Source organism: Cyprinus carpio, chromosome A24, assembly GCF_018340385.1.
Source record: "Cyprinus carpio isolate SPL01 chromosome A24, ASM1834038v1, whole genome shotgun sequence".
Classification (NCBI taxonomy): domain Eukaryota; kingdom Metazoa; phylum Chordata; class Actinopteri; order Cypriniformes; family Cyprinidae; genus Cyprinus; species Cyprinus carpio.
This window is the reverse complement of record NC_056595.1, coordinates 1476092-1498285: the sequence shown is the minus strand read 5'-3', so window position 1 is coordinate 1498285 and position 22194 is coordinate 1476092. Positions and strand designations below refer to the sequence as shown.

Here is a 22194-nt window from a genome sequence, read left to right as displayed (position 1 = left end):
GCTCAAAATATGATCTTTCGTGCTCAGAATTAATTAGAGAAATAACCCCATATATCTGGATAATATTTTCACAGTTTGCGTCTCTTTGGACCCAAAGACTTTTATAAAAATCATAATGTGAAATTCTTCATCTGAAACATAATGCACTTGATCTGGTTTCTGATATTGTAACGTCTGATTTATGAGTGAATGTCCAAACATTTTAATTGTGACCATGTTATTACCATGTTATTACTGCATTTTGTAATCTTCTTATGAGTGTCAGTGGTTGCTGTTCTCTAATTTTGATCACTGTGTTCTCCACAAAAAAAGTTTTGTTTTGTTGTTGAAATGCCTTGTTACAGTATTTTGTCAAACATGTTAGTGGAACAGTGGTATGTCTACAGTTTATATTCCTTCAAATCTTGAGCGATGAAGAATAACAATATTTCAGAAATATGTAGATTGTTCTCTAATTTTGATCTCCTGTTTGTGTGTGTGTGTGTGTCTTCCTTTGAATTAATATCTCTTGGTTGCTCAAAAACAGTTAAAATTAATAAATCCTTCACATGTATTTCTAACAAAAATGTTACTCTGAAAACTTTTAACAAAATAAATCCTTTTTCCTTCCATAAACCTTTACATTAAGAATAAAGTAAAGTGATCAAATTTTTATTTTATTTATTTATTTATTTATTATTATTTTTATTTTTAATTTTGTTTGGACACTAAAATGACTATATAAATAATTTTGTGAAAAGTATTTTTGACACGGGTCCAAAATGACCCAAACACAAAATGTAACATTTTCGTTTAAATGGTTATACCTCTTAAAAAATAATTTTACAAAAATCTTACCAATGAATGATGTGAATTTTGAGGGTCTTAAAGCATTTTGCAAAGTTTCGTTCCTATCCTAAAAACTTCTTTTTTTTTCTTCTGGGTAGAAATGGACCTGAATGTGTGGTGAGGGTTTATAATGTAGTAATGTCATTGTACCTGTGTCTCCAGGAGGCCCTGGGTATCCTGGTCTGCTCTCTCCTTTATTGCCCTTAAACCCCCGTGGGCCTGTGTCCCCTAAAAGAGTCCCAAACATGTTATGCAATTAAAATACAAACCCAAAGCCAAATCCATTTACATAATCTGGAAGCGTTACAGCCAGACATCTCTGCTACCTTTGACTCCTGGAGGTCCTTGGATGCCCGGAGGTCCTGGGTAGCCCTGAGCGCCATGTCTGCCGGGATAGCCAGGAGACCCGCTGGACCCTTTAGGCCCTGAAGCTCCAGCTGGTCCCGGGGGTCCTTTAATGGTCTCACAGTGTTCACAGCGTTGAGGGCTAATCATTTGCAGTAGCTGCGGCAGCTGATCTGATAAAGATGCATTACACTGGAGATGACTGAACAGCACTAGCTGCACAAGGGGCCATATGGTGAGAAATCAAAATTTACAAGACTTTCAAAAAAAAAAACCTTTCAATATTTACCGAGTCTGTTTTCATATGCATCTTATTGCACTAAAATGTCAGTCTTCCGGTGAAACAATCAACAACCGGTGGAGAGATGACACCCTACTTTTTTTTTCTCACTAATCCACTTAACTCAGACATACATCATAATATAAAAGATAGAGTTTGTCACTACTTCCGGTACATCACTACTTAATGTCTAGCATCAAATTCATGAATATACCATCACATTTACATGTCAATGAAGGTAAGCCAAAACATGTCCAGTTTAATTCTAAGAGTTGGAAAATGGGAAGAAAATGTTCCTAAGGAAACTCATGAGACTGTTTTGCAGCACAAAAAAGAAACATGACTAATGTTGCTGTTTTCCAAGTCAAGTGAAGTAAAAATAAATCCATGATGGTGGACAACGCAACAGAAAAGTCGATAGTAAATTATAATTTAGTCAATATTGAAACATCAATAAAAATTAGTTCATCGAATGTTTATACAAATTACAAATTGGTATGTATTTTTTAATTCCAGGGTCATTCGAAAAATGTGCCTGTGCAACATTTATACAAAATTATATGTTGCTTCTAGCAAGTTTTGCAACACTTTCAAAGTGAAATGTCCAGTGAGTGTTTAGCATGCATGCATGAAACAAGCATGTTTAGTTTTATCCAAAACAGATAAAAGTGAATCTGCTAACGTTTTATTGTGGTGGTCATTGTATGCTATCGCAGCAGTCTGGTGAGTGTCACTTAGTGCTGGGTGATATACCGGTTCAAACGGTAAGCCGGTTTGAATTACACACATAAGTGGCTAAGCAACATGGACAGCATCATGAATTGAGAGGGGATCACTATTAACTGCATGGTTAGAGAACTTTTAGAACTATTAATAACACACAACTAATTCTTTAGATGCTAAAAACAAATGCAAACAGGAGAAAATATTGTAGCAGGCAGAGGAAACTCACTTCACCATGTGCGGAATTTTGGAAGAAAATCCTAAATACTGAATTTGGAGTTTATATGAATGTGTTTCTAAGGGGAACTGACTGTATTTAGAAATGTTTAGAAGGTATTTTTATTTATTTTTGTCTTAACTCCATATATAATGTATATTAATGTATTAATGTAGCATTTAAAACCACAGCACTGCTTTATTTACAGCCGTAACCAGGGAAACGCTGCATTGCTGCTGTTCCAGAAGCGCCACCTGCTGTCAGAGAGTGAATCTTATGAAATGTTACACAGATTTTTGGTCAAACTGCCCAGTACTAGTGTCACTAAAAGGTTAATGTTCTATTGCGTTTGAAAATAGCATAAAACCAGAAATTAAAAAAATTTAAATAAAGTCTTCAAGTTTTTTTTATCATGACTCGTATTTCATGGGACTCATGAGTGCAGTGCTGTACCGGGTGCGCTACCGAGCAAGTTTACTTACTAATTTGTGTGAAAAGGAATTAAGTTGTTGGTGTTTTACTGCCACTAATGCTCAGTCAGCTGGAAACTGGAGTGAATTGTATGTACTGTATAGGTAAGTTTTTTGCAAAAATGTATCATAGTTGCCAATGAGTCTGTTCGTAACAGATTCGTAACATTGTCTAATCTTCAGCTTGTTTGCCATTAAACATTCATTTTGGATCTATCTATTTTTGGAGTTTACTCTATATAACAGAAGTCTCAAACAATTTGATGACAGCTAGGATTCGGTTTAAGGCATTTCTAGTTCATTTTTGCGGTATCCACAAACAATTCAACTATAATACAACTCTAAAATCAATGACATCAAGGCAATAAAATGGTTGGTTTTCAAGGCAAAGGTGATTCAAGTTGAATGTTGACTCCATTGGAGAGTGTTGTCTCCTCATGACTTAAAGGGATCATATGATGCGATTTCAAATTTTCCTTTCTCTTTAGAGTGTTACAAGCTCTTGGTGCATAAAGAAGATCTGTGAAGTTGCGAAGACTAAACTCACAAATCCAAAGAGATATTCTTTATAAAAGTTAAGACTCATCCACACCCTCCTGAAACGGTTCATTCTAACACGCCCCACATCTCTACGTCAGTATGTGGGAAGATTTGCATAACGCCGCCCAGATGTTCACGCAAAGAAAGAAGTCTTTTATTCTCATTGTAGTATTGTTGTTGCCGCCGCAATGTCCTATAGACGCTGTGTGTTTCATTGTGAAAGCGAAACTACTTTGGCCTTCCAAAAGAGGACGATATCCGTGTAACATTTCCATCACACACTTGAGGCATTCGGCCAATCACAATGCGCTGGATAGCTGGCCAATCACAGCACACCTCGATTTCCAGAGAGATGAGGCTTGTGAAAATTGACACGTTTCAGAAGCGGGGCATAGAGGAGAAACAATAATGTACAGTATGTGGAAAATAATGTGTTTTTTTATCCTTAAACCACATAAACACATTTCATTACACCAAATACACAAAATAATGTTGTTTTTAGCAGCATCATATGAACCCTTTAAAAATTTCTGGAGTTGCTGTCAAAGTACAGTAGAGCGTTTCAGATCAGTCAGTTTTAAGGTTCTGTGATGGTTAGGCCGCATGTGTACAATATGCAGTGAGGCAGCTCACTAGGTTTGTAAGTGGACCACAGGGAGAAAAAAGTAAAATGATAACAGAATGTATGATATTGCTTTAATTCGAAGCAAACTGGAAAAACTCAGATAGCTCAGCAAGTTTCCGTAACAAAAGCTCCATTCCTAGTGAACTTTGCTTTTATCTAACAGCTTTAATTGGACACTGCGTGCTATTCTTGGCTCTTTACATATCATGCTTGTTCATATTAAAAAAGGGAAAAGGAAAAGCTCCTTGGGCTCTTTGTACTCAAGAGAATAATGACCTTGAACAAGGTCAGATACTCACTTCTCAAAATGTCCCCACAGAGTTTTATTAAGTACTCCTCTGAGGGAGGCTTACCCTGAAACACAAATTGAGTCATTCATTAGACGGCGTCGCTTCATGAAAAACACATACAGCTTTCAAAGAAATTATATGTCTTCACAGATAAGACAGGAAGAAGCATAAAAAGAGACTCAATTACACAAGCTTGACCTCAGTTTCATTCATTACACCTTTCATGAATCAGCCGAAATGATGCGTCCTGACATTGCCCCAGCCCATGTCGTACTTTGTTTACAATGTCTTTATTTCTTGCGAAAGGAAAAACCTGGTGGCAATAACAAAAATTTTAATTGCTATCATGTAGTTGTGAGAATACTCACAGGCTTCCCTGGAAAGCCCGGAGCGCCGGGAAGCCCTGGCAAACCGTCCTGACCGGGGAATCCACGCGGACCGACTACACCCAGGTGTCCCATGTCTCCCTTCTGTCCGTCACGACCTTTGACCCCAGTCTCACCCGGCGTACCTTTCTAGTAGATTAAAAACAGCACTCTTAAAGCCTACTGTATGCTTGGATTTATATTCTTCATGCAAGTGGATTTAAATGCAGTGTCGAGCTGCACCATTAATTCAATTAAAATCAAGATGTGGCCTTGCGTGATTACTGAACTGTGAAAAGGCTGCATATTAAACAAGCGCATGATTTAAATGCATGAGGAATGCAGCTCTGTTCTGTAGTGTACTATACATACTCCAAGCATGCTTGCTTATTTTTGGTTTGCTTATGACATGCATTTCAGAATTTTTCTGAAATTTTACAGAAATATATTACATTGTGTATTATATATATATATATATATATATATATATATACATACATATATTAGTTAGAGATTTAAGTACTTTAACAAACCTATTTTCAATTAGTTGCTAAGGCAACTTTTGACATTTTCATTTAAATTTACATTTTTCAACTATTTTAATTAACCAACAATAGTCAACAATAACAACCCCGATAATATGCCACCATATTCAGGTAGACTGAAAAAGAAATAAGATTTGAGGTTTTGTTGTTGAGCAGCAATATGAAATATTAAATGTTTTTCGTATCAAAGATTAAATCGCAAATCTCAATATTTGTCAAAAATAATCACAATATGACATTCTGAAAAAAATCGTGCAGCTCTAGTGTGGAGCAAACACACAGTACAGAAATATTTAATAAACGTTCAATATCTCTAGAGGAAAAATGCATTCTTTTAAAGGAAGCGACTGATTTGCATATGTCTGCTACTGATTTGCTCACAAACACAAAATAATAAATATAGTTAGGAAATGTCCTCTAGCTTCCACTGCATGCAGTTTGCCGGTTTGCTCTGACAGCATGCTGAAACCAGCTTAGTATAACTGTCAAGCTGTCAACTGTAAACGCTTCAAAGCGCTCAGAAGTGCTCTGCTGTCCCATGTTACTTCCTTTAGGAGGCGGAGACCATCGGGTTTCTTGTGTAAAAAGGCAGGATTTGTTTAAAGGTGAGTGAGTCGTGTAATTTTGCAAACCTCTCCTTTGCTGCCTCTGGGTCCCACTTCGCCCTGATTCAGGAGGAACGAGAAAGAAGAAATGTTTATGATAAAATCAGAGAGAAATCTGTTATTAAACACACAGACAGGCTCAGTATTCACAGCGGGTGACAGGAGGAAAAGCTCCTCAAAGCCACAGCCAGGGAAACCCCACAAAATGATCCTCAAGCCCTGCATGTGTTGGCAGACTGAGTCATGTTAAGACACGTCCAAAAAGTTGGACATTTCAGTGTCGGCACATCGGACGGTTCAGACTACAATAATGTGTACGAGTTCATACAAGCAAGCAGTGAAGCTACTTTTTCAACAAGTAGAAGCACAGTGTTACAAAACCCTGTTGATTTTTCTCATGATTTATTTCACATGCATCCTTTGTCTCAGATAAATACTCTGATTGTAGATATAAGCTATATAAACAGTTAAATATTAAAAAAGACAAACCCTCCTGAATGGCTTTCCCGTACAGAAATGTAGTCAAATTTGTAAATGTACATAATGTAAAAAAATATTATTTTTTTATAATAAATTACATCTTTTACATGTACATCTATAATGTCAGCATGTATTGACGGGTTCATAGATGGATATACGTAGATGACATGTATTACACAATATTTGGCAGTATTTCATATTTGGAAACTGCCGTTTCATAACAGAGGTTTGAAGTCTTGTTTTGATTCTGCATGCTGTCATTTGTATTCTTGACACAAATCACTATATCACTGCTGCTGGAGCATTTATATCATAAAACAGAGACCGTAAATTAGCACTAAACCTTCAGACCTTTCAAAAGATGTATAATTAATATTTTTATTATATGGTAATAAAACAAAGGTAAACAAATTGATGTGAAGGCCCAAGAGGATGAAATATGTCCATACAGTATATTATATCTGCGATCTGTGATGTTGATGAACGCAAGTATACATGGACCAATGACTTTTTTAATTCAGAAACCTGACTTTATTCCATCTAAAGATTTCTCAAGTGTGTGACTGACAAAGACCTACACTCTTATCTCACACAAGTGTCTGTGACTAAGGTTTCTGAGGGTTTACTGAGCTTCTTCACAGAAAACCAGATAAACAGGATAAAAGTATTTGAATGTAGCAGTTCAGTTTAACAACTTTTTAGACAAATGACTCTAATCTAAAACAGAAGGAGGAATTATAGGAATAAAGTGTTTCTTTTAATTATATATATGTGTGTGTGTGTGTACAAAATATATATCGTGTGTGTGTGTGTGTTCATTCTTTTCGTTGTGTGTGTGTGTGCGTGCGTGTGTGCATGCGTGTGTGCGTGTGTGGTGTGTGGGTGTGTGTGTGTGTGCATGTGTTGTGTGTGCATGTGTGTGTGTGTGTGTGTATATATATATATATATATATATATATATATATATAAATATATATATATATATATATATATATATATATATATACGTATACAATTACATCTTTAATGTTTCTGGGAAGACAGATTTGAAATTTCTGTTTAATTCATACCAAATATATTTGGCATGAGTTAAACAGAAATTACAAATCTGTCTTCCCAGAAATATTAATGATGTAATTGTTTATATTGCAATACATCCTCTGTTGTGTAACTTCACTGTATTTATTTTCATTTCGATTCAGTGAATATCTCTCCCTGTAATCCCAACTCAAATTCCAGCTCTTAATTTGAGTCAAATCTTAAATTCTGAATCTGTCACACGCTGACCCAATGCGTGCTGTAAGGAGCTGCTCCCCCTGCTGGATGAGGGGAGTTTGCACACTTACTGGGGAGCCAGGCAGTCCTGGGAAGCCTACGCTGCCTTCTTCACCCTGTGAATGGGAGGAGGCCGGGGTTAGCAGGGGTCTCAAACTCTGAAAGGTTATCATTAGCATTGAAAAACAGCAGGTGGTTGCCTATAACCTTTAGAAGACGGTGTCACATCCGTTTAACTGAGAGACCTGAGCCAACTACACTTAGGGTGGTGCACCCTACTGAGACTGCAACGGTAAACTACACTAATCATACTGCGACGGTTCATCTCGCAGTGTCAGCATAAGAAAAATCACTGGGAATGAGTGTTTATAATATTAGGATGTTTATGATTTAGTGACCATGTTTTCATAAACCCATACGGCATTTTATTTAGTTGTTATTTTATTTTTTTATTTTTTATTTTTCTGGACAAATTCTGTTTTAAATATACACTAAATAGATGTGACGCTCAATGGAATATATTTTTAAAATTGAAAGTATATTTAGTGTCAACCTTAATATACCAAAATATATTTCAAAATGTATTTCAGGAGCAAGAAAAAGTGGATGGAATAGCCTACTAGAGTTCAAAACTAGATGTATAATATTTAAATCATGCTTAATTTGTGTGTATATGTATCTGTATATATATATATATATATATATATATATATTATATATATATTGTAATATTATATTTTTTTGGAACATTGTAAGGTATGTTCCTGCTGATTTTAATACAAATGTGTTATAATATTCACGCTATAAACAAACAAACTTTTTCTTCAAATGTGACACATGTGAATGTATTTTCATGAATGTAAATATATGGAGGGCAAAATATAGTTTTTGATATATTTTTTTAAAGTACATTACATTACAAATTGAAATATATTTAAATACTGTATATATTTTGTCATATGGGAAGGAATAAAAAAAAAAAACATGGTTCATCATCATTTACTGAGCTTCTGTTTAACATATATGTATAATATCAATGTTTTACTTTACGTGGATAAATGTGAATAAATTAAATCTGTTTATCATATTAATCTCAACAGAAGACTTGTTTGTTTGTTTTTTTAATAGTATCTTTGTGTTCTTATTAAAGCTTAAACATTTTGGTTTCTTGGACTTGTGTGTCATTTTTGCATCACTAGCGACACCAAACGCAATTTCAAAAATAAGATATGATTTTATCTTCCAAAAAATGACACCAATCAGTTTGAAGAGTGATAAAGTTAACCGTTTCCACTAATTCCGCACTAAGCTTATCATTCCGGCTCAAACATCTAGTTTAGAGTCACATCTGAGATCAGAGTCGAATCTGAATCTGTGTTGAAGCCAAATCCAAACCTTTGATAAATCATAACGTATTAGTCAAAAGCATTTTTTAAATGTGAAAGAAATGACTGGGATCCACCTGAATGCCTCTGGGTCCGGGTTCTCCTCTCTCTCCCTGAAAATAAAAGAGAAACATCAGCTCACTTCTACCTTCTGTTCTCTAGCATATCAGCATATCAAAAACTACATTTAATGAGCTGAAACACCAGGATAGCAGGCATATCTTCATACAAGCAGTCATTCAGCAGATGCTTTATCCAAAGTGACTTATGACAGCACTGGCACTTCTCTACACATCTTAATACTGCATATACAGTATGAATATGCATGTATAGACTACGTAAAACATACTGCCACCGTGAGTAGCGTGTTCAACCTCAACACAAGCACATCTCTGCTGGAAACTACAGCTAAGTGTTCCAGAACATGGAAGCTGGTGTCTAGTTTGACAATCTTTGTCAAGAGTTCAGCTGGAAAAAACAGGTCATATCAGCTTAAGCTAAACAATGAATTTCTGATTTGATTGCAATTTTTTTTTGTTTTTTTTTATAAAGAAGTCAGTACTTTTTGGATGCATTAAATTGATCAGAAGTGACAGTAAAGACATTTATAATGTGACAAAAAAAATTATATTTCAAATAAATGCTGTTCTTCTGAACTTTCTATTCATCTGTGATTCCTGAAATAAAGTTTCCACACAAAAATATTGTGCAGCACAACTGTGTTCAACATTGATAATAATCAGAAATGTTTCTTGAGCAGTAAATCAACATATTAGAATGATTTCTGAAGATTATGTGACACTGAAGACTGGAGTAATGATGCTGAAAATACAGCTGCACATCACAGAAATACATTACAGTTTAACACATATTCACATAGAAAACAGCTGTTTTAAATTAGAATAATATTTCACTGTTTTTATTGTATTTATTAATCAAATAAATGCAGCCTTGTTGAGCAAAGTGACTTCTTTCAGAAGCATCGTCCTGACTCTGCATTTTGAGCGCTAGTGCATGTAGGTGTTTAATGATGACAGCAGCATTACCTTGTGTCCTTTAAATCCAGGAAGGCCCATGGCACCCTGAAGCCCTGGAAATCCCGGCTCACCCCGGACACCCTGAGAGATTCACCAAACCTCTGAGAATAAACTCTTCACCTCACTTATCCACAGAGCTCTGAAGGCAAACCTCACAATTGCATGACTTAATGCACAAATCTAAGCTACAAAAGACGAGACTCCTACCTTTTGACCTGCGGCTCCAGGAGTTCCTGCATCTCCCTTTTCTCCTGCATTACCCTGAACACACACAATACATACAGTATACAAACACACATGTATAATTCCTCCATTAAAACCTAGCTAGAAGAAGCCATTTGTTTTCATAGACTGATAAAAAAGACTATTAATCACTCTAAATATTAAATGAAATACTGTTGCAAACCCAGCAGCCTCAATGGTTTTGTTCAGCATGCTTCTATAATCCATTTGATAAGGGCACAACTCCAGGAACAGAATAAATGTAATCTCAGCACGGCTATTCCCACCTGATTCAAGTCAAGGTATTAGCATAATTGCTAAAGGTGATGTTTGGAGCAGACCAACCTTGGGGCCGCGGAGTCCATCTGCTCCGGAGGGCCCTGAAGGCCCTGGCGTGCCCTGAAGGATTTAATCAGACAGGATTCAGAGTTAAACACTGCCTGACTAAAGCACAGGACGCTGATAACACACAACGGCTCGCTCGGCGGACTGCTAATAAAGTTTCAGAAGAACCACAGGAGATACTTATTTGACCAAAATAGGAAATTAACTTTAACTAAAATGCACAGTCAAAGTCAAATTTACAGATTCTAATACACAGGGTTTCTGGAGGCCTTAAAATGTCTTAATTCACATTTTGACCAATTAAGGCCTAAAAAGGCCTTAAATCAGAGCAGGAAGTCTTAAATTTATAAAGTCATGACATTAAATGTTGCAGGAACCGCAAAAAAAAAAAAAAAAAATTAATCCCCACCACATTATTCTTGTCTTGTTTTCCAATAGAAATATCTAAACATCCTTAAATTGAGACACATTTACAGTAGATACAAAATGAAGATATGAAGATTCTGAGAAATTGAACAAAAAGTGAGTTACTTATAACAAGAACAAATACCTATCAACAGGGAGTGAAAACTTTTTACCTTTATTTGAGTTGATTTTTCTGAGCCCAACTCACTTCATTTTGACCAATTTCTCATAAAACACGACATCTTATTTTGTCATTTTGCTTCTCAAGTAAATGTATCTTGATTTAGGAATCTTTAATCATTTGAACTGGAAACAAGACAAAAAATACTGAGGATGGAGAGTAGTGTGATCAGTGAAAGTACAGTACAGTAAAAGTTTTTTTTTATGTATGCATGTATTTATTTATTTATTTTTTATTTTTTGTTTAGTAATGGAAAAGCAATGCAAGTTGGACGTTTTATTTTTAAACTTTGAAGCATTGCTAATACAAGACATTTATATTCAGAGACCATATTGACATATTCTGTTCCATTAACATTTATTCTTTTAATGGTCTTGTCTTTAATGCACCTTCAGAAAGCCTGAGTTCAGGTCTCATCCAGCACTAGGTGGCAGCAGCGTTTGCTCTGACACAAACCATGGCAAACGCAGGCTGAATGTTTGGCTCCCTCCATCAGAGGTCACCCTAACATTGTTTACCCGAGCGCTCTGTTACACAGTCCCGGACCGAGCGCTGGTTAGCGTTTGACCCCTGTCCAGATTGCTCTTTCTCCTGTCTGGCTGCGGCTGCTGATCTGATGAGCAGCTCTACAGCTGTCTGGGACTCCATCCAATCCAATTTCTCTGAAGTGTCCCATTTTAACAGGTCAGTGGACACAACGAGGGGGTAAAAGTTAAGGCTGATGTGTTCCAGCGGGACGTTTACTCACAGGAGATCCTCTTGGCCCAGGTGATCCTTTCTGTCCCGGTGCTCCTCTCACACCCTAAACTCCATCGAACACAAGATCGATAGCATGGGTTTGTGATACGCCACGTGACACTTAAAGATGACTGCATGTGTTTTAAAGGCAGTCAGTTACTGCAGCCATTGTGCCACAGGGTTTTAACCTCATTTATTTATCTTACACTGACAAAATCTTGTTGGACATGGGTGAATTTCACAGAACCTGGTCACATTTCATTCATAGATAAAATATATTTTGGCATCATTAATATGATTTGTTGTGACATTATTATATTTAAATAAATAAATGTTTTTATTATTATTATTATTATTATTATTATTATTATTATTATTATCCAAATTCAATATATTATATACAATTATATATTTAACAGAAAACAATTTTATTTATGAAACTGCAAAAATGTAAATAATAATGATAACATGTTTTGGCATTTATGTATGTACGTATGCTTGTATGTACATATGTATTAATGTATGTATGTGTGTATATATGTATGTATGCAGGTATGCATGTATGTACGTATGTATGTTCATATGTATGTATGTATGTATGTATGTATGTATGTATGTTAATATTTATGTATGTATGTATTTATTTATGTATGCATGTATGTACGTATGTATGTATGTTTGTATGTACATGTGCATGTATGTACGTATGTATGTTCATATGTATGTATGTATGTATGTATGTATGTATGAATGTATGTATGTATGCATTTAATTAATTAATCAAATAATAAAAAAAAAACAAAATCATTTAATTAAATATTTATTTTCATATTTATTTAATAATAAATTAATTAACAAATAATAAAAAAAAATCTAAAATATATGTATGTATGTACATATGTATTTATGTACGTACGTATGTATGTATGTATGTATGTATGTATGTATGTTAATATTTATGTATGTATGTATTTATTTATGTATGTATGTATGTACATATGTATTTATGTACGTACGTATGTATGTTCGAAGGTATGTATGTATGTATGCATGTATGTATCTTCACAATGATCTTCACCTTCACAAAACATAACAGCACAATTTTATTATAGGTAGAATGCAAAATTAATTTATGCAACATTTCAAATCTTTAACCCACGTAGGAAAATCAATCCATGGCAGCATTTTAAAAGTAACCCAATTCAATTGAGAAAAAAAAAAAACACAAAAAAACATGGACTTGACAACCCTGCATCCAACACGAGCTGCAGGAGTCAGATTTGACTGAATAGTGCATGTATAGCCTACAGTATGTGTTGGGTTTAGTGTATATGTGAATCCATACCTGTGGTCCGCTCGCTCCCTCCTCACCAGGAAGCCCACGGATTCCCTGGAAAGAACACGATATGTCAGCCGCATGGGTCATGTAGTTTCTAACACTCTGATGGACGGGACAAGCGGGGCTAACGACCTTGTATTTCGTACATCAAGGCCTCGCTGTAATTCCATCATTCATCATGTTCTTCTTCTCTGGTTACTGTTATTACAGCATTACCAGGATGCCACTCAATTAATCTACGCTCTGGCAAACCTATTGCTCATATGGGAGCCTGCCAAGAAAAAGGACACAATTGACTCTCTGACATTCACACATTTCTACTGTCTGTTTTTCTAGCCCGCTAAATTACTTTAATTGAGATTCATTAAAAACTTCCTCCATCCATCTGCTTCCTATGAGGCTCCAGTAAGTGGCAGCGATGAACCTCGTGTGACGGGAGAACAAGAAGTCAATTACATAAATATGTGCATATATATATATATATATATATATATATATATATATATATATATATATATATATATATATATATATATTTTTTTTTTTTTTTTTTTTTTTAAATCTGATTGCATGATATCCTGCTCTTTGTTTTAACATCAAGATTTAACATCAAGTCTCCTGACTTAAGTGATATGACAGACTTTATGGTACTGTGTGACTTTAAATTACATTATTATTATTATTATTATTATTATTATTATTATTATTATTATTATTTTGTTGTTGTTGTTGTTGTTGTTGTTGTTGTTGTTGTTGTTGTTGTTGTTATTATTATTTATTCATTCATGTAATAATCAGAAAAATTCTACTACAGTAATAAGGTTCACCAATAAAAATAATTGACCTAAAAAGTATCCCAAGGTTTAATACCTCAGAAACCTCGAAAAAATATTTACATTTTAAGTATGCTGGTACTTTTAATCAATGTATTATTATTGTTGTTGTTGTTGTATATAAATATATTATGTATAGACCTTTATTATATATATATATATATATACACAAATAACAAAATAACATATATATATATATATATATATATATATATAACTGCTACGTTAATGAGAATCACCACTGAAAATAATATGAATTACCTTAAAAGTTCCAAAATCAGGGTTCGAATTACGGGGGAGCTAAGGGGAGCTCGGCTCCCCTGAAAAGGACCTGGGCTCCCCCGAAAGCCTACTTTGAGACATTTAGGGGGAGCTCTAAAACACTGTCCATTTTTTGTGTCGCATATAGATTTTGATTTTCTGTACATTAAGGTTCCTGAAATAAATGATGATATTAAAAATGTGTCAATGTTGTGTGTTTATTCGCTCATTACATTACTATTTCCGAACACTATTTTCCGCTGTGTCTCCTGCTGTGACCATCCATGCGTGGCGGCGCTGCACTGAAATTACTACGTTTACGTCACCACTTGAACTTCTCACTGAGTTGGTATTTGAATGTTAGCTTAACTTCAAGTTCAAAACATACTTTATTAGTTTTTTGGAACACTCTGTGGATACTAATAAGAATGTCAAAAAGAAAGCAGCCAAACCTCAGTCAATTTGGATTTACAAAACAAACGAAGAGGAGTGATGACAACTAGCTTGCCGGTGATACCGCCGCCGCCGCTAAAAGTTGCTGGCAGGACGGAAAGCAAAGACAGAAGACCCCAGGCCTCTGTGGTCACTTCTGATTTAAGGTAAGAATCATGGAATTACTTACTTGATCTGTGCGTTTGTGAGGATTGGCCCTAATCCTATTTAATATTGATGTATTTTTTTATGATTGTTATGCGAGTTATTTTTTTAATCATGATTTGCATGATGTAGGCCTAAGCACGGTTGATTCAGAACTGTGGACAGAGCTGTTTGCCCTAACACTGACAACACTGACTGACGCTTGCGTTTTAAAGTAAACGGTTTACTGTAAACCTATTGTTTTAAATGCCCTAACATGCACCAAAAGCGTTAAAGTCAGTCAGGGAGGATCGGAAAATAGGGCTCCCCCGAAAGCCACTTTGTAATTCGAACCCTGTCCAAAATAATTATGCTGGTACTTTTAATGAATTTATTATTATTATTATTATTATTATTATTATTATTATTATTATTATTATTGTTGTTGTTGTTGTTGTTGCAAATATATTATTTATATACCTTTATTTTTTAAATAAAATATATTATTTTTATTAAAATAATATTTAATTTATTTATCAAAAATACTGCTAAAGTAATGACAATCTAAAGAGAATCATAAAAATAACTGGAATTAGCAAAAAAATAAATAAATACAAATAATAAGGGGGGGTGGCTGGGCCCTTTTAATACAGGACCTCAAAAACTAATTAGTTTAAAGAATTAAACAGATTCTAAACAAAATTAAAACTGCAACATTTCAATAACATGCAGCAGCTGTTCTCCTTAAAAAAATGCTGCATTACTTATTTTTGTGCATTTGAACAATGAAAATGTAAATATCTTAACAGACGAGTGACCGTAAAACCTATGAAGTACCACTATTTTCTCCAAATATGAAATGCGAGAACCAAGCACCCTCTTCCTTCCTGCCACAAACTGAATAATTACTTCCCACACCTGTCTGATGACGAGCACCTCCAAACACACCGCCGTCTGTCTTTAACTGGGAAAGACCTGCGCTACAAACTCAGACGAGGGTCCCGCATTACAGCAGCACACTCAGATCTTTCAGCACCTGCCTCAATGTTTGCATTCAAGAAACAAATCTTCTGTTGCAGCTTCACAACTCAATAACAACAAGCGTGCAACCGGATACAGACTTCAGCGATGCATCACGCCTCTCGGTCCGCAGGTTAGCAAAGCACCTGAAACAGCGACTTTGAGAGACATGCAGAAGTGTGCAGGAAACATCAAGGTCTGTGTTTGATTCCATTATCCTCAGAGACTACAGAACCAAGAGTAAAAACCAGGGGACAAGCTTTGAAATGGAGATGCCTGCATATTATCTGGCGTTAATGAGTCATTTATAGTGAGTGGCTCCATCGATTGCGTTTCACTCAAAGGCTTTTCTTCTTTCAGAAAAGCTGAACTACATCAAAAAGAAAAAAGCTTCTGAGGCCTTCCCTGGTTTAATTTGAGAGGAAACAGCGCAGACATGTAAGAGCTGGAAGGAGAGCGAGACTGTAAAAGTAATTACATTAAAAGATGAAAGGTGTCACACCTGACTAGAAAAATTAGTCAAGTGTTAATTTGTCCAGTTGTAATGATTAGTAGCAGGAAATGATTTATTAGCAAATCACAGTTAGGCTTTCAAGTACAAAACAAGTGTCTAAATATTAGCCAAACCAGATCATTACTGGCAAAGAATATTTAGCATTAATTAAAAACAATAAATAACCACATTGCAGCCATATGGGTGAAATCAAAAAAAAAAAAATTGCATGATATAGAAGATTGTAAAAAAAAAAAAAAAATTGCATGATGAAAATGAGGCCTTTTATGGAAAAATTAAGCACTAACTAATTGTAATTTTATAACTAATTTTACAAATAATAATAATATTAATAATTGTATTGTTTACACTAGCGTTAAAACGTCAGTAAGATTTAATAATGTTTCTGAAAGACGTCTCTTCTGTTCACCTAAGCTACATTTATTTGATCAAAAATACTGTAAAATGTGTAAAATATTACTATGATTTCAAACAGCTGTAAGACATTTTTTACTGATCCCAAACTTTTGAAATGTAGGGATTTTTTTAATTATTTATTATTTTTATTTTTTTTTACAAATAATACAGTAAAGAGAATCACCACTGAGAACACAAAAAATGTCAGGACGAACATTACAATGCAAAAAAGGCCTAAACAACACTGTAAGTGTTGTAGAGAAGTGTGTGTCTAGTTTTATGGCGTCTGATCTGATGTGAGCGCAGGAGGTTTGACACACAGTGAGTGAAAGCCTCTGTTTATCAAGTATGAGGGCCACATTAAGAAGGAAAATAGACTTGTATATTTTTGTGTTCGGATACCAGTCTCTGTTCTCCACTGAGACTCAGCGAAAATGCAGTTATTTCATCTTGACTGTATGTATGAATTTAACACACATGTAGATCAAATATGAAATCCATTTTTCTCTCGTTACTGTGTAGTGCTCTCAATCAACGAGGCAAACAAAGCTAATGCAAATTCATTACAGCTGCACACATTTGAGGCTGTAATGTGTAAATAAATGTATGAGTGGCTCTTGTCTGTGCTGGTCTCTATGGTATTCTGATCATAGATATGGCTCATGTGCATGCAAGTCTGTTTCAACCACAGAATAAAACAATGAAACTGCAACTTTTAATTTAATAATTTTGACTCTTTATTTATTTATTTATTTATTTATTTATTTTAATTCTGAGTTTGTATCTCATGATTGTGACTTTTAAATATATTTTTTTCCAAAAAAAAATACAAAAAAAAAAAATCGTGGGATATAATGGTACAATTGCAAGAAAAAGTCAATTTACCTCTATTATATATATATATATATATATATATATATATATATATATATATATATATATATATATATATATATATATATATATATATATATATATATATATTAAACTTTTAATTCTTAGAGAAAAAGCCAGAATGTGAGATTTAAATTATGTGATATATTAACTCAGAATTGCGAGATGTAAACTTGCAAATGCAAGAAAAAAAGACAGAATTATAAGTTTATTGTGAGATTGTGTAAGAATTGTGAGATATAAACTAAGAATTGTGAAATATAAATTCAGAATTGTGAGATATAAACTCACAATAAAAAACAAGTGAATTGTAAGACAAAAAGTCACAACTACCGTATTAAATAATTTTATATTCTGTGGCAGAAAAATAACTGAATTGCAACATTTTTTTTTCACCTGTTTAAATCTCACAATTCTGACTTTTCTTCTTAGAATTGCACTCTTCTGACTTTATATATTGCAGTCCAGATTTAAAAATTGTGTGAAACAAAGTACAAATTGTGAGAGAAATTGCTCTTGTGAGTACATCCATCTCCTGGCCTCAGAAAGTGAACGATTTTAGCGGGATACTCCAGATTGTAAAGAACTCGATAAAATAAAATTCTTTATTGTCATATGTACAGGATGTTTTGACATGGAAACAGCCCTCTGCTGCAGATGGCAGGTGTAGAGCGAGAGCGATGGGAACATCAGATTCCTCATGTTGACATGCTGGCTCTCGTCGCGCCCGTAGATTTATAAACACTGCGTCGGTGCAGGGCTCTCATTTACAGAATATCCTTCCTCACGTAGTTGTTTTTACTTCATGAAACCACTGCGAGACAACTGTCAGATTTCTGACACTGCTAATTATGAAGAGGTCTAAAGTTTGACAGTCAACATGTGCAAAGGATGTTTGTTTAGATTAAGTGTAGTATTAAACTGTGTGAGATCACCTTAGATAGAAGAAACAGTCGAGCGACAGATAAGGACAGCAGTTTGTAAGTGTTTTTGCCTCGTTTTCTCATTAGACTACTGCGTGATCATCGTTGCTAGTGAAACTTTGCTTTAATTACTGTGTGTCTTACCCTGGTAAATACGTGTGAAGTGGCGTTTGGTTTTGCGTTTGCCTATCGCGGGACTGGACAGTTTCGGTCTGCTAAATAGAGAGGCGTGACTAGCTGACTTCAATCACAGGTAATCAGGCAAATATATAAGTGGTAGGTGTCACCGCGGCAGCTCTCGTGTGAAGCCTCCTCGTGTGAAGACCGACGAGTGTAAAGACCATCGACTCTACCTGCGCGACTCCATCAAGCAAGGACACCGACAGGGCACTTGAGTATTGCTTTTCTCCCCTTCAATTTTTGTACAGATCTTCCTCAAATACTTATTTTTGGTCACTTGAAGTCACTATGTGCTTTCAGATCTCTACTATCACTACTAACACTCGGAGAGCACGCTATGTACGTCGAAGGAAGATCTGCCCGACAAATCTAAAGCCTGTCCCTCTGACCTCTACTACAACGCTCTCTATTCCAGTTGGTCTCTGGAACTGCCAGTCCGCTGTTAACAAAGCAGACTTCATTTCTTCTATTGCTACTCATTCCGGTCTCAGCCTCATGGCACTGACTGAGACTTGGATCAAACCTGAGGACACTGCCACTCCCGCAGCCCTCTCCGCTAATTTCACTTGTTCCCACACCCCTCGTATGTCTGGTAGGGGTGGAGGTACTGGTCTCCTTATATCGAAAGATTGGAAATTTGATCTTCAACCACCACCTACAGGTAACGGTTAATTTGAATCACATGCTGTTACTGTAACCCACCCCTGTTCAAATCCACTTTGTGGTCATTTATCGTCCCCCAGGTCAATTGGGAAACTTCTTGGAGGAGTTGGATGTGCTGCTATCAAACTATACTGAAGATGGTACTCCTCTGGTACTGCTTGGTGACTTCAACATCCACCTAGATAAACCCCAGGCTGCTGACTTCAACACTCTGCTCGCCTCATTTGATCTCAAGCGAGTCTCTACTACAGCGACTCACAAATCGGGCAACCAACTGGACCTCATCTACACGCGCTGTTGCTCAGTGGACAACTCTTTAGTTGCTCCACTGCACACCTCAGACCACTTCCTCATTACTGCTAACCTAGCACTTACTCCTGAAGCGGCACACACTCCAACGCGGGTCACCTTTCGACGGAACCTAAGCTCACTCTCTCCATCTCGCCTATCCTCTGTGGTTTCATCCTCACTTCCTTCACTCTCGCAGTTTTCAGCTCTGGACACGAACAGTGCTATGGACACTTTTTGTTCCACTCTAACCTCTTGCTTGGACAACTTCTGCCCATTGTCGTCTAGACCAGCACGCTCCAGCCCATCTGCCCCCTGGCTGTCCGATGTACTCCGTGAACATCGCTCTAAACTCAGGGCTGCAGAGAGGAAATGGCATAAATCAAGAAACTCTACCGACCTCAGTGTGTATCAGTCTCTCCTCTCTTCCTTCTCTGCAAACGTCTTCACTGCTAAAACATCATATTACCAAGACAAGATTAACAACTGTTGTGACGCTCGGACACTCTTCAAAACCTTCTCTTCTCTTCTTAATCCGCCTCCACCTCCTCCTCCATCGACTCTTACAGCTGACAACTTTGCAGTTTTCTTCACAAATAAGACAAGAACCATCAGTGACCAATTCTCCACACCGCAGACTGAGGATAACTTCACAACGACTAATGCTCACTCTTTCTCCTCCTTCTCTCCACTCTCAGAGACGGACATTTCCAAACTTATCCTGTCCAGTCATCCTACTACTTGCCCACTGGATCCGATCCCCACTCACCTCCTTCAAGCGATTTCTTCTTCAGTCATACCTTCACTTACTCACATTATCAACTCCTCTCTTCACTCTGGAACATTTCCCTCAGCATTTAAGCAGGCTCGGGTAAGCCCACTGCTGAAGAAACCATCTCTAAATCCAGCACTTCTAGAAAACTACAGACCAGTATCCCTTCTTCCATTCATTGCAAAGACACTCGAACGAGCTGTGTTCAACCAGCTCTCTATGTTTCTTGTACAGAACAACCTCCTGGACAGCAACCAATCTGGCTTCAAAAGTGGCCACTTAACTGAGACTGCCCTGCTCTCGGTTACTGAAGCCCTGCGACTGGCAAGAGCAGCTTCAAAATCCTCAGTACTCATTTTGCTGGACCTGTCTGCTGCTTTTGACACCGTTAATCACCAGATTCTCCTGTCCTCAGCCTCAGAAAGATGGGCATCTCTGGAACCGCACTCCAATGGCTTAACTCCTACCTTTCTGATAGATCCTTCATGGTGTCTTGGAGGGGTGAAGTTTCTAAGTCACAACAACTTGCTACTGGGGTTCCTCAAGGCTCAGTACTTGGACCGCTTCTCTTCTCCATCTACATGACGTCATTAGGATCTGTCATTCAGAAGCATGGCTTTTCCTATCACTGCTACGCTGATGACACTCAACTCTACTTCTCATTCCAACCAGATGACCCGACGGTAGTTGCTCGCATTTCAGCCTGTCTGAGTGACATTTCTAGCTGGATGAATGACCATCACCTTCAGCTCAACCTTACTAAGACTGAACTGCTGGTGGTTCCAGCTAACCCATCGTTTCATCACAACTTCTCTATACAGCTGGGTTCATCAAGCATAACTCCTTCCAGGACAGCCAGAAACCTAGGAGTTGTGATGGATCATCAGTTAAGCTTCACAGACCATATTGCTACAACGACCCAGTCCTGCAGATTTGCCTTATACAACATTAGGAAAATTAGACCCTTCCTGTCAGAGCTAGCCACCCAACTTCTTGCCCAAGCTCTTGTTCTCTCCAGACTGGACTATTGCAATGCTCTCCTGGCGGGCCTTCCTGCATGTACTATCAAGCCTCTACAACTGATCCAGAATGCAGCAGCGAGGGTTGTCTTCAATGAGCCGAAAACAGCTCATGTTACTCCTCTCCTCATCAGGTTACATTGGCTACCAGTAGCCGCTCGCATCAAATTCAAGGTACTGATGCTTGCCTACAAAACGACCACTGACACGGCGCCAACATACCTAAACTCACTAGTTCAATCTTATGCACCCTCCAGAAGTTTGCGCTCTGCAAATGAACGGCGCCTTGTGGTGCCATCCCAAAGAGGTTCAAAATCACTCTCACGGACCTTTTCCTGGACTGCTCCCAGCTGGTGGAATGACCTCCCGATCTCAATTTGAACAGCTGAGTCGTTACTCATTTTCAAAAAAACATCTAAAGACTCATCTTTTTCGCCTGCACTTAACCAACTAATACTAGTACTTACCTTTTTCTTTTTTTTTTTGTCTATCATATTCAAAAAAAAAAAAATAAATAAATAAATACCCTTGCTACGTGTCCTGTACTAGTCTAACTGAGACTTGTCATAGCACTTGTATACCGTTGTTGTTCTCTCGTTGATCTGATTGTTTCTA

General features: G+C 36.5%; 1 protein-coding gene across 1 annotated transcript in view; it reads right to left on the bottom strand.

The window, feature by feature from the left end:
- si:dkey-225n22.4 (collagen alpha-1(XXI) chain) overlaps positions 1–22194 on the bottom strand; it is a 62350-nt gene that overhangs the window by 2499 nt on the left and 37657 nt on the right. The window contains exons 18-29 of the mRNA XM_042714016.1: positions 13247–13291; positions 11912–11965; positions 10578–10631; positions 10218–10271; positions 10020–10091; positions 9051–9086; positions 7660–7704; positions 5861–5893; positions 4687–4833; positions 4328–4382; positions 1155–1346; positions 979–1056 (exon numbers count right to left, since the gene is read on the bottom strand). Of these exons, the coding sequence (XP_042569950.1) occupies positions 979–1056; positions 1155–1346; positions 4328–4382; positions 4687–4833; positions 5861–5893; positions 7660–7704; positions 9051–9086; positions 10020–10091; positions 10218–10271; positions 10578–10631; positions 11912–11965; positions 13247–13291 (865 nt within the window). The remainder of the gene's footprint in view (positions 1–978; positions 1057–1154; positions 1347–4327; positions 4383–4686; positions 4834–5860; positions 5894–7659; positions 7705–9050; positions 9087–10019; positions 10092–10217; positions 10272–10577; positions 10632–11911; positions 11966–13246; positions 13292–22194) is intronic.